General features: G+C 46.3%; 1 protein-coding gene across 12 annotated transcripts in view; it reads right to left on the bottom strand.

Moving 5' to 3' along the window:
- ITGA10 (integrin subunit alpha 10) overlaps positions 1-12839 on the bottom strand; it is a 75584-nt gene that overhangs the window by 36705 nt on the left and 26040 nt on the right. For 10 of the 12 annotated variants that reach the window (XR_003852989.1, XM_029580223.1, XM_029580222.1 and 7 more), the window contains one exon: positions 7116-8029. Coding sequence is in view for 11 of the 12 variants with exons in the window: in XM_029580223.1 (XP_029436083.1) it covers positions 7116-7194 (79 nt within the window). In the remaining variant the exon portion in view is untranslated. Of the gene's footprint in view, positions 1-7115; positions 8030-8399; positions 8470-9005; positions 9063-12839 lie in introns of those variants that run through there. The other 2 variants (XM_029580226.1, XM_029580225.1) reach the window with 2 other exon arrangements.

Here is a 12839-nt window from a genome sequence, read left to right as displayed (position 1 = left end):
CAGGATGCTGGGCTTGATGGACCCTTGGTCTGACCCAGCATGGCAATTTCTTATGTTCTTATGTTCTTATGTGTTTCCTCCTTGGCCACTCATCGGTCGAACTCTTCGCAGAATAGAATTGCATCCAGCGGAGATGATTCTCGTCGTCCCGAGTGGCCGCGGCGCCCATGGTTTGTGGATCTGATCAATCTGGCCATCGACGGTCCTCTGAGATTTCAGGAGCTGCCAGATCTACTCCATCTGGGTCCCGTTTATTTCAATCGGGTCGAACGCTTTTGTCTAGCGGCATGGCTTTTGAGAGGAAACGTTTACAGTCACGAGGGTATTCGGATGCTGTGGTAACTACGTTGTTACAGTCCCGTAAGGTCTCCACTTCCTTATCTTATGTCCGGGTCTGGAAGGTTTTTGATGCATGGTGTCTCGCCAGGGGTGTTGTGTCTACCTGGGCGGGAGTCTCAGATGTCTTGAGCTTCCTTCAGGATGGCTTGTCGAAGGGCTTGTCCTGGAGTTCCTTGCGGGTGCTGGTTGCGGCGATCAGTTCTTTGCGTGGTAACATACAAGGGATGGGCCTAGTGGCGCATCCTGATGTCTCTCGATTTTTGCGGGACGTGAAGCATTTGAGACCGCCCATACGAGAACCGTGTCCATCTTGGAATTTGAATTTGGTTCTTAAAGCCTTGTGTGCAGCGCCCTTTGAACCTTTGCGTAGTGCGACCTTGAAGGATCTCACCTTGAAGGTAGTATTTTTGGTGGCGATTGCCTCGGTGCATCGACTGTCGGAGATTCAAATGTTGTCATGTAGGGAACCCTTTTTGAGGATTTCTGATTCGGGCGTTTCCCTGCGTACGGTTCCATCCTTTCTTCCCAAGGTGGTGTCTTCTTTCCATTTGAATCAGTCAGTGGAGCTTCCGGCTTTCTCTGATCAAGACCGGTCGGACCCTGATTATAAGGATTTGAGGAAGTTGGATGTTCGCCGAGCTTTGCTGCGCTATCTGGAAATTACCAATGAGTTCAGGGTGTCAGACCGACTCTTTGGAGTGGACCTCGTCGGGGTAATATGGCTTCTAAGACCATGATAGCTCGTTGGTTAAAAGAGGCAATAAATTCTGCTTATTTATTGAGCGGTCAGCCATTGCCTTTGGGACTTCGAGCTCACTCTACTTGATCTCAAGCCGCTTCCTGGGCGGAAAGTCACCAGGTGTCACCCGAGGAAATTTGTAGAGCGGCTACGTGGAAGTCGCTCCACACCTTTGCCAGACATTACCGTTTGGATGTTCAGGCGTCAGGGTCACGGACATTCGGAGCAGGGGTACTGCATGCGGGCCTTTCCAGATCCCATCCCAAGTAAGTGAAGCTCTGGTACATCCCAGGAGTCTGGACTGATCCGGGTACGTACAGGGAAAGGAAAATTAGTTTCTTACCTGATAATTTTCGTTCCTGTAGTACCACGGATCAGTCCAGAGTCCCACCCTATTTTGGGTCTTAACAGAATTTGGAGAGTCCATGCTATTGTTTTCATGAGTTGTTTTTTCTCTTGCAGACCAGTTGCATTATTCCAAATACCTTGGGTGCCAATCCCATTTGGGGGTTTCATGAGCCGGTTTACAGTTATTAGGTTACTGTATATAGTTAGTTTGGGGTTTTTGGAATCCATTCTGCTTTGATGTTGCGTAATACTGCCAGACTGTAGGAGGCACCAGCCTAGATAAGGCGGAGTTTTGATGTTAAACTTCTGTCTCCATCTGCTGGGGGGGGGGGGGGGGGGGGGGGGGGGCAAATCCCAGGAGTCTGGACTGATCCGTGGTACTACAGAAACGAAAATTATCAGGTAAGAAACTAATTTACCTTTATTGACTTAGCCATAATGAAATGAAAAAACATCAGCGCGGTTTACATGAGGCGGTTGCACAACACCGTTATCCTCGAATGCAGACATGGACATGCACCGTGGGCCAGCTCCCTACCAGCCAGGGGCCCGGTTCCTGTAACCCTCCAGTGTCCAGGCGAGCAGCAGGGGTTACTTACGGAGACCAGACAGGGAAGGATGGCAACGGTCAGGTTTGGATGAGTCCCCGGCAGACAGCAAAGCCCACACCAGAAGGCTGACTAATTTCTCCCCAAACAGGACAAGCGACTCATTCATTAATCACGGAGGAATAGCTGCTGGGCTTGCCTTCAACGGCCACAGACACAGAGAAAAGCATCTCTCTCTGGTAAAGGGGGGGGGGTCACTGTCAAATGTAATCCCATCTGTCCCCTCCCCACCCTTTCTCTGACGTTCCCATGACACCAATTTAGATTGCCAATTAAGATCAAAAAATTCTCGCACCCTGGTGGCCCATCCTCCCAGATCAGGGGAGGTGAAACACATTCTGACCTTTGAATTCCAGCTTAACTCTGCAGTAACTGACGCTAAAAAAAAAAAATCCGTAAAGCGGCATTCACAGACAACCCAAAGAAAATCAATTGCAACTTTTGCGGAGAAGGCAGAGATATCCTTTGCATGCAAATCTATCTCATGCATATTCATAAGAACATAAGAAATTGCCATGCTGGGTCAGACCAAGGGTCCACCAAGCCCAGCATCCTGTTTCCAACAGTGGCCAAACCAGGTCACAAGAACCTGGCAAGTACCCAAAAACTAAGCAGATCCCATGCTACTGATGCAATTAATAGCAGTGGCTATTCCCTAAGTATAATTGATTAATAGCCGTTAATGGACTTCTCCAAGAACTTATCCCAACCTTTTTTGAACCCAGCTACACTAACTGCACTAATCACATCCTCTGGCAACAAATTCGCTGGGGATGTCCCGAGAACCCAACCCGTTTGCGGCCCTCGTGGAGCGGCACTGACCCACTCCTGCGCACCGGGGCTGCAGCTGACCAAGAGGCAAGCCGAGCCTGGCGCAGACCCGGGGTGGTGGGGGTGGGTGCACGCGCGATGGGTGTAACCGCGCACCCCTTCACACAGTAAACCCTCTCTGTCTCAGGCACAGCCCGGGGCGGCAGAGCCACCGAAACCTCAGACAAAAAAAACACACACACACCAGTAATTACTGCAGGGCGTAACTTCAAATCCTGAAAACAAGACAGAAAAGAAACAAAAATTCACCCCTGGCCCCCTCCAGAAAGCACGTATGTATAATAAGTGCGGGAGAGCAAATTACCAGGCAAAAGTACAAAAAGGAAAATCCAGTACAGCTTCGCTCAGCCATTAACGTTCTTGGGTATTTTAAGAGATAAAAAGGGAGCATTGCTGGGGGAACGAGGTAGGCAAATGGCTATTCTTGGCTGGTTTGGGTTTTTTTTTCTTTTTTAGGGGTTTATTATTTATTTATTTATCCATTTTTATGTACTGTTGTTCCAAGTGACGATCACAAATGTTTACAACATGAATAAATATATTATAGGTACCGACTACATTCACTTGATGTGTTCATATTTCATACATTCCGTTAATGACTCCGCTCCTAACCTGTAATATTACTTGCCTCCCCGCTAATTTCTCAGCCCTCTGTTCGCCCTCCCCCCTCCTTTTGGTCTTTTCCCTGCCACGTCCTTCTTGACCCCCCTCCTCCTAGTCTCAACACCTTCTCGGTGGTTCTTTCTCCGCCCTGTACAGATGTCACAACCCCTTGAAGAACTGTTTGAGTACCTACTAGGTCCTTCGCCTAGTCACTATTTACCCTCCATTGCCTCAGGTACAAAAACTTAGATTGTGAGCCCTCTGGGGATAGAGAAATACCTACAGTACCTGAATGTAAACCGGTGTGATATCTCGATTGAGATCGAATGTCGGTATATAAAAATAATAAAGAAAAAAAATGTTCCAGTTTTGGGTTGAGACTCTGAAAGGCTTTTACAGCAGCAGCACCTGCTGGAGGCTGCAGAGCATTCACTTGTCTGTCTCTTTCTTGATTGCTCCTCCTACGTCTTATTCCTGGGTTTTCTTCACGTTTTTTTGGTCTACATGTTGTTATAGATAAATCTTTTTTTTTTTTTTTTTTTTTACACTTTTTGAAGAGCAAAGAGGTGTGTGCGCGTCTTATACTATGGCCACATACTCCGTTGCTGAAAGATATTCTGTAAATACGCTCTCCAGCTGTCCGTGCTGTTGCTCACGGTTTATGGGTGTCAACGTGATCCGATGAAGAGCCACTCTTCAGCTGTCTGTGCTGGATTCATGGTTTACGGGTAATGGTGTGATCTGATAGGAACTGTTCTTCAGCCGTCCGTGCTGTATTCATAGTTTGTGGGCATCAGTGTGAGCCACTCTTCAGCTGACTGTGCTGTATTCATGGTTTATGGGTATCAGTGTGATGTCATGAAGAGCCGCTCTTCAGCTGTCCATGGCTTTATGTTGATCAGTGCGATGCCTGCATTGGCATATGGAGAGGGGAGGGGAAGTTCTGATGACAATCAGAACAGTAGCACCTCCTGATTGACTTTCGTTCTAGTGAGAATGGCTACACGGGAAGCGCTTTCACCAACTTTAAACACAAATATATTCCCAGGAGCAAAGTGTATGTTGAGAAGGGAGAAGTGGGAGTTTTACATCATATTTTTACATTTCCAACTGAATTATGTAGATAAAGCCTTAGAAACAAGATGTTCTGTTCAATTTTCACTGTAAACTCACAATGTGCCATAGTGCAAACTTTCAGGGTTTTTTTGTTGTTTGTTTCTTTTTTAGCAGATAAAATTATCGTGCACGTCAGGTCTGAAAACCTTTTGGATCACCTTCAGCCAGTCCCAAGGGCAACAAGCAAGGTCAGAGAGCTTACAAATCCTGGAGCGCAATCCTGCTTGATTGGATTTGTGGGGTGGGGTGGCGATGTCTTTCACCCTCTCTCAGAGAGTCTTCCCTCCGGTGGGATGCAATGCCAGCCCGCAGGAAACGCGTGGGTTCACTCAGTCGTGCCCGAATACAATCCGCTTTGAAAGTTCACCAAAAGGCGGAATAGAAATGCATGCATTGGTGGGCTTTTATTTCAAAACCTACACAATGGAGTGACATTGCATTAGTGCTGCAAAGAGATGGGCATTCTGCACCAAATATATAATAATTTATGTTAATTTTGTAGCCCACCTTTCCAAATAAGCTGAAGGCAGCTAGAATTAGGGGGCAGTAAGGCCCTGTCCCCAAGAGCTTACAACCTGAGTGGGTGCCTGAGGCAGCAGGAGATAAAGTGAGTGAGGTCACAAGGAGTATCGGGAGGGAGGGGAAAGATTTGAACCCTGGTTCTCAGCCCGTTGCTCTCACCACTAAGCCAATCCTTCTCCTGCTCACATCAGCTGCAGCAGAGCAGCACGCAGGAAGGGGTCCAAGACATTCAGTGGTGGTACTGGCAAAAGCTTCTTTCAGTAAATTTTATGGGAGCAAAAATACAAAATCATTAAGGCCCTCCACTTCCACCCCCAAGACAATGTCAGTGGAATGGGTTCTGAGAACTCCTCTTACAGCCACGCACACCATCAGGAAAATTAGTAAACTGGTGGGGGTGAAACTGCTGGTCCTCAATAGAACCCCAGTGACCAAAGCGTGAATACAGCATGGACAGCTGAAAAGAGGGTCTCTATCAGAGCCCCGGGCAGGCATCAACCAATATACATAAAAAACATGAATTCAGCATGGACAGCTGAAGAATGGGTCTCCATCAAAGCCCCGTGTGGACATCACACAAATATACATAAAAAACATGAATTCAGCATGGACAGCTGAAGAGGGGTCTCCATCAGAGCCCCGGGCAGGCATCAACCAATATACATAAAAAAAAACATGAATTCAGCATGGACAGCTGAAGAAAGGGTCTCCATCAAAGCCCCGTGTGGATATCACACCGATATACATAAAAACGTGAATACAGCACAGACAGCTGAAGAGGGGTCTCCATCAGAGCCCCGGGCAAGCATCACACCAATATACATAAAAATTTGAATACAGCCCGGATAGCTGAAGACTGAGTCTCCATCAGAGCCCCAGGTAGGCATCGCACCAATATACGTAAAAGCATGAATACAGCATGGATATCTGAAAACCAATCTCCATTAGGTAGTCATGACACCAATATAAAAAAAAAATAAAATAAATAAATACAGCATGGATAGCTGAAAACCAATCTTCTCCAGGTAGGCATCACACCAATATATGTAAAAAACATGAATACAGCACGGATAGCTGAAAAACCAATCTCCATCAGGTAGGCATCACACCAAAATACATAAAACCGTGAATACAGCAGAGACAGCTGAAGAGAGGGTCTCTATCAGAACCCTATGTAGACATCATACCAATATATACAAAGCATGAATACAGCAGGGGCAGCTAGCTGAAGAGCGGGTCTCCAAGAGAGCCCCTCGCAGTCTTCACATTGACATACCTAAAGCATGAATACCGCACAGGCATGCAGAGCCCCTGTGAAGGGGTCACACCCATACACGACAAACAGGAGTACAGCACGGACGGCTGCAGGGCAGAATCAGTGAAAGAGATTTTTAAAGCAGGGTGTGACCAGAATAAAAAGTGCCAACAGTAATACATTCTAAACATAGAATGAAAGGGGCATAGAATGTAAGGGAAAATTAGGAAGAAAATCAAAAGAGAAAGACAGAGCCAAGACACAGGGAACCTGCTATACAGAATAAGGTTAACTAGCACTGCAGCTTCGAATTATTCCCAATCATGGGAACAAAAATGTGTTTTGATTTTTTTTTTTTTTTATTCACTTTTCCCCAGCTTGTTCGTTTCTGGAGGACAGCAGAAAACAGGGCATTTAATTCTCTATCTCTTTACTCAGCAGATAAGTATCTTAGGGCACTGACAAATATTCCCCATGGTTTATTTCTCTCTCACACACACGCACACAGCCGCAAAGAAAATAGAAAACTTCATGTTCCCTCTCTGGCCCCCTAAATTTGCAAAAACCACATAGAGAAAGCAGCAAAATTCTCAGTCCAGCAAAGAGCTTCCAACATCTGCTGGTCCCCTTCTCCCTCTGTGCATCTCCAGACTCCCTTGGGCTTGCGGGAGGACGAAGGACCAGCCTGGACACAAACGCAGATTACAAGACAAAGTCTGGACAGGCAGCGGGGGGATTTTACTTCTGTGGGTACCTTTCAGGAGCAGGAGGAGGCAGGAGAGCAGCAGGCATCTGTCAGAGTCCATGGTGCAAGGGCCCCAGAGACGGGACATGTCCAGGGAGCAGCGGAAAACGCGCCGTCCTCGCTCGCAGCATCAAAGATCCCTCTGTCTCTCCTCCTCAGCACAAGGCTGGCCCCTTTCTTTCTTTTTTTTCCATCCCTCCAGAAAGTTTTCATTGGCTACTATTAATAAAGTCCTGTTTGGGGGTTGTTTTAGGCAGTGTTACTAAAAGAAATAAAATAAAATAACACAGCCCTACACATTTGCATGTGGATATATAAATACAGTTTTTAATGTAATTGAAAAAACGCATTTCTTTTCCAACCAGTTTCCTGTTTTATTCTGGTTTCAGTTCTTTTTTTTCCTTTTGTATTTCCTTAAATTGCTTATTTTCCCCTTCTCTTTGATCTTTATAAAACTACCTTCTTCTGTGTGTGTATTTTTTTTTCTGTTTCCTGTTTCTTAGTAGGTATTTCAGTCACAGGCAGATCCATGAAAAGTGCCTGCTGTTTCCCTTATTTAAAAAATAAATAAATATATATATATATATATATATGGACAAACTGTGTGAGATCACCTACTAAATCTACAGTACTTTGGAGGGGGATAAAAAAGGTTTGTTGGCCAGTTAAAACAAACAAAACAATTATGATCCCTCCTGTTGCATTTTGAATTTCAATTTTCGTCCTGAGGAGATAACCAGGGTTGCAAAGGTCTTGAGGGCTCCTTCTGCTTCCTCACTTCTGAACTGTTAGGTCAACTGAGGTGCTGCTGCTGTGCTGATCGTCATCAGAAAGTGCGCAGGAACCATCCCAGCAGGATAAAACATGAATTCAGCGGGGTGTGCTGAAAAGAGGGCTCCAGATAATTGAACAACTGGATGTGGCTGTAAGAAAAAAAAAAAAAAAAAATTGGTGCTCACCTCTTATTTTTATAAAAGAGCCACAGAGATAAAATATATATATAAGAAAAATAAATATTTTAAGAGAGGACAAAAATAGGAGACCCAGTAGTCCTAAGACCACGATTGTAAGCAACAGTGGCAAGGAGCAGAGAGGCAGATATTTCTCATTTACCCTGAGAAGCAAACAGTGCTCTAGCGTCTGATCAGAAATGACTAAAGCCAGGCAGGAGAAAGGAAGGAGCCAGTGTAATGCATTAGCCACACAGAGCGGCAGCCACCCCCGGCCACCTGGGAGCCAGACTGGCAGAGAGCGGATATCTCATCTCCACCCCCCTCCACCGCCATAACTGACCTGCTCTCTGGGCTTCCACAGCCCGAGTCCCCGGGGATATTAAAAGCCTCTCTCTAATAATCCACAGGATGGCCGCAGCCAGGCCCAGACGCCGCACGGAGCCAGAAAACATGTCACCAGCCCAGAGCTGGCATCTCAAGGACGGGGGGGGGGGGGGGGGGGGGGGGGGGGAGAAGCAACAATTATAAAAGGCGTGCGTAGGTTTCGGCTCCAAGGAGTCCCAAATTGGATCCAGCCTGGGGCACCGTGGTTTTTTTGGCCTTGCTCAATCAGAGCCCATCCTGACCGAGGCTACTGTTCCCTGATCACTCTTGGGGGGGTCCCCATCCCCCACCTCACCCCCATCATTTTTAACCCCCCCCTTCTCTCCAGACCGGATCCCTCTTGCCCTGGGATTTGCGCCCACCCAGCATGGCCCAGTGGTGAGTCAGGGATGGTTGTCGCCTGGGAGGCTGTGAGCGCTCACTCTGCAGCAACCCCGGCCCCCGAATGGGACCGGGGGCATCATTCCCAGTGCCAGTCTTCAAAGACTCCCAGCAGAAGAGCCGGGGAGGGGAGTGGGACTCGGGAGACTGGCATTCTCCTGGGACTCGCTTAATGACTCACCTGAATGGAGCTCTGTTTTATCACTTTAAACGCTCTGTTTTCCACAACATGTTCTCATTTCTCATGGCCTTCCCCTGCCACTGTCCACCCCCTCTCCCTGTAAAATTCCATCTCCGCGGCCAGAGGCAGGAAAGGGTCCAGCCACTCGCAATAGGTTAGCCAGATCACTCCCCCCCCCCACACACACACATACATTGACAGCACCTTCCCCACCTCTCTCCCCCCACCCTCCATCCGGCAATGCTTCCCCCCTCCCCTCTGGAAGTATTCCTGCTTCTCCAGGAGCACTTTCCTCCTCCCAACAATCTCCCTCATCCAGCAACAGCCCTCCCCCCCCCCCCAACAACCCCCTTCCCTCTCTCTAGTAGTGCCCTCTCTGCTGGCTTATAACAGGACGATTCTCTGTTACTGGGAGTCCAGTAAAACCCCAGCAGCTGCTAATGCTGGAGATTGCAGTGTGCGGCTGGAGACCTCGAGGGATTATCCTCCCACACGTTATTCACACACTCACTAACGCAGCCACACTATACACTATCTAAGCATGCACTAAATACACATAAATATGTGAAATAATGCACACACACACAGACACTAGGTACATGCACACAGGGTACACATATACACACACAGTGCATACAGAAAAACATTGCCCAAACATAGAAAGCACGCACCTTACACTAAAAGTTAGAGGTTGGAAATGAAGGAAAGAGTGCATGGGGGTAACCTGCATAGAACAGTAGTTACTACACTTAATCAGAAGGCATGGGATTACTACCATTAACTGCACACAGCATGGCAGCCTTGCACTGAGCAGATCCTGGTTAAAGGCTGGCTGCAGCCCCGTTTGCTCTAACAGGAATTTGGCAATTTCAAGACTGCTCTGACAAATCTCCCACTTGCATTGTCATGCCTTTTTTTTGCTGGTCTCCCCCAACAAGAAAAAGTTGCTTCTTGCTTGCAAGCTTCAAGTGATCTAAAAAAAAAGCAGCAGGGGGATGATTTATGGATGACCTCGGACAGAAAGGGCAGCGTTTTTTGTTGCTTGTGAGCTACATTGCCTCCCAACAGTCGTCCGTGTCAACTTCAAAGTGCTCTCTTTTGAGTTATAGAGCACAAAACCACAAATCTCTCCTCCAGCTTGAGGTGGTGAGATGCTTGCAGGACCCGAAGATCCAGTTCAGAGGCCCCTAAGTAGCTCCCTCTTTACAAAAACTTTGCCTCACTAGAACTAGGGCAGGGGTCTTCTCTTCAGGAGCTCTGCATTTGCAAAACTCTACGCCTTCCGCTCGTAGACACCTCAAGGGCTACTTCACTTTGAAGAAGGCTTTGCCAAATGGCCTTTTCTTCCAAATGAGGGGTGAAGAAATGTCAAAAGAGGGCTGCTTTGATCTGCAGTGTTTGGTGAACATTCAGTCTTTGGCTGGAAGGGGATATTTATTGGTGCTTTTATGATTTGGGGGGTGTCAATTTTGAGAGTGCTCCCCTTAGGCTGTAGTTGTATTGGTGGAGGGGGTTATTTGTTATTGATTTCTGAGTTATTAAATTGACATTTCCCATATTTAGTTATTGGTGTGTAATGTGTGAGGTTTGAGGTTGTCTTTGTGTCTTGTTTGGTGCAATTGGTTTCGCTCGGTGTCTGTTTATTGATTTTATGTCCGGTTTATTTCATTCATGTAGTAACAGGTTTTTTTTTTGTTAGGATTTTTTTTATTTTTAATTGTTTCATAGTTCTTCTTTTTTCTATGGCTATCCATCTCTGATTGATACTTTGTGGTTTTTTTATTTTATATTTTTATATTTTATACTGTAATTCTTCCTTGCTCAATTGGTTTTGTGAATGCAGAAACTAAATCTTTGAAATTAAATTTCATATGCATAATGCATACGGACACACACCCGTCATACAAATATGGTGTACACGCAGGGTAGGCACATGTTACACATGCACAGTACACACACGTTGCATACACATACATTATACACATCACACATACACTATAAACGTTTATATACACACATTGCACAAAACACACATTGCATACACATAGTACACACATACATTTCACACACACATATACTACACACAAGGAACACACAAACATGTTACAAACACACATTACACCCAATTTTCAGGCACTTGAGTCTCCTCTTGAGGTCCCGGACAGCTGATGAGCTGAGAACCCTTCCTGGAAATCCCAAACCAGTTGCACCTATGTGACTCAGTGCAAGCAGCATGACCACTTCTGGTAAATTCTTTTGCAGGGAAAATACCAGAAAACAAAACAGAATTTAGTTTTAAGTTCTCATGTCATTCTTTCTAAAACACAGACTCCAACAAAGGAGGGGGGACGGGGGGGGGGGGGGGGGGAACGGGACACAGGTGAAGAGCCTGGAGCAGGGTTGCGACCTGCTGGGCATGTCCTGGGGCACAGTGCCACCTGCCGGTCAGTGTGTGTCACTGCACTGATTTATTATTCCTGCTCAGAGTCTCCTCCACTAGGGATTTATAATCCAGATGCAAAGCCACCAACATACATGATTAATCCATGAAATTGTCCAGCTTCACATAGCTTGGGATAACATCTTTTACAAATCATCTGGTTCCAGTGCAATCTGCTCTTCAGCTGTCCGTGCTGTATTCCTGCTTTACATACATGAATACATGGCGCCTGCATGGGATTCTAATGAAGATCCACGCTTCGGCTGTCTGTGCTGTATTCTTTCTTTACACGTATCAGTATGACACCTGCACGGCCTCTGATAGAGATCTGCTCTTCAGCTGTACATGCTCTATTCGTGCTTTGCAAGGTTTCTGGTGACAATCAGCACAGCGGCACCCCCAATTGCTCCTTATCCTCGTAACAATGGGAGTAGGCATGCATGAAGAACCTTCTGAAAGATTAAAACACTGAAATCTCCTCATGAATGAGGTCAAAATCAGAAAAAAAAATTAGAATAGTAGACAACTTTGCATTATGCTGTAAGTGAGTCACTACAACGATGCTTGTTGTAGATGTGCTTTTATCCGGCTAATACAGCGTGAATGAGACGGTGGATTATGTTATATGCATTATGTACGATGTCTAAACTTTGTTAAATACAAAATTAAAAAAAAACAAAACCCAAAACCCATTTTCCTTGTTTTCCCTGGCATCTCGATCAGAGCAGATAAAAATCCAGCCTTTTCTGCTCTCGTCCCCCTCTCCTGCCACCTGGTTCGTTTCAGGTTTTATAGGCCTTACCCGGCAAACACCACTTTAAGAGGCTATAAAACGGGCCCAGTGGATGAAATATGTCAATCGAATTTCCTAATCAGTACACATGGAGTCCGTATGTATTTGAGCTTCTGCCAGCAGTCATAAAACCCTCCGGGAAGACCCCCCATCCCGACACCCCCAATCAGAAGAACAAGATGTTCCCTTTAATACCGCCTCAGTTATTTGTCAGACCGGCTAAACCTTTGGTGAGGAAAGCAGGTTTTACAGAGCTGTTTGTCTAAGAGGCCCCGAATACGCCACTGTTTTTATTGCCTCTGAAGATAAACATCCGTGTCCGCAGTCCAGCGTGCAAAACACCAGCCAAGGACAACTCCTGGACCCTCCCCACAGCTGCCCGCAGGTGGGCAGACAGATGGCTTACACTCCGGCAAAACATCTTCCTTCTCTCCTGGAAAAGTTTGCAGATTTATTTTTTTTTTTGTGGTCTGGGGGGTTTTATTTACATTTTATTTTCATTTGTTTGGTGCTTTTGCTTCTCCTGGACACTCCTTTCAGGCAGTGAGGGTGGTGGCAGGGGAGGAGGGGGACACAGTTAAAACCTGAGAAGGCCATAGGC

This window comes from Rhinatrema bivittatum, chromosome 16, assembly GCF_901001135.1.
Source record: "Rhinatrema bivittatum chromosome 16, aRhiBiv1.1, whole genome shotgun sequence".
NCBI lineage: Eukaryota > Metazoa > Chordata > Amphibia > Gymnophiona > Rhinatrematidae > Rhinatrema > Rhinatrema bivittatum.
Note: the sequence above shows the minus strand (reverse complement) of the source record. Positions and strands in the feature narration are given on the sequence as shown.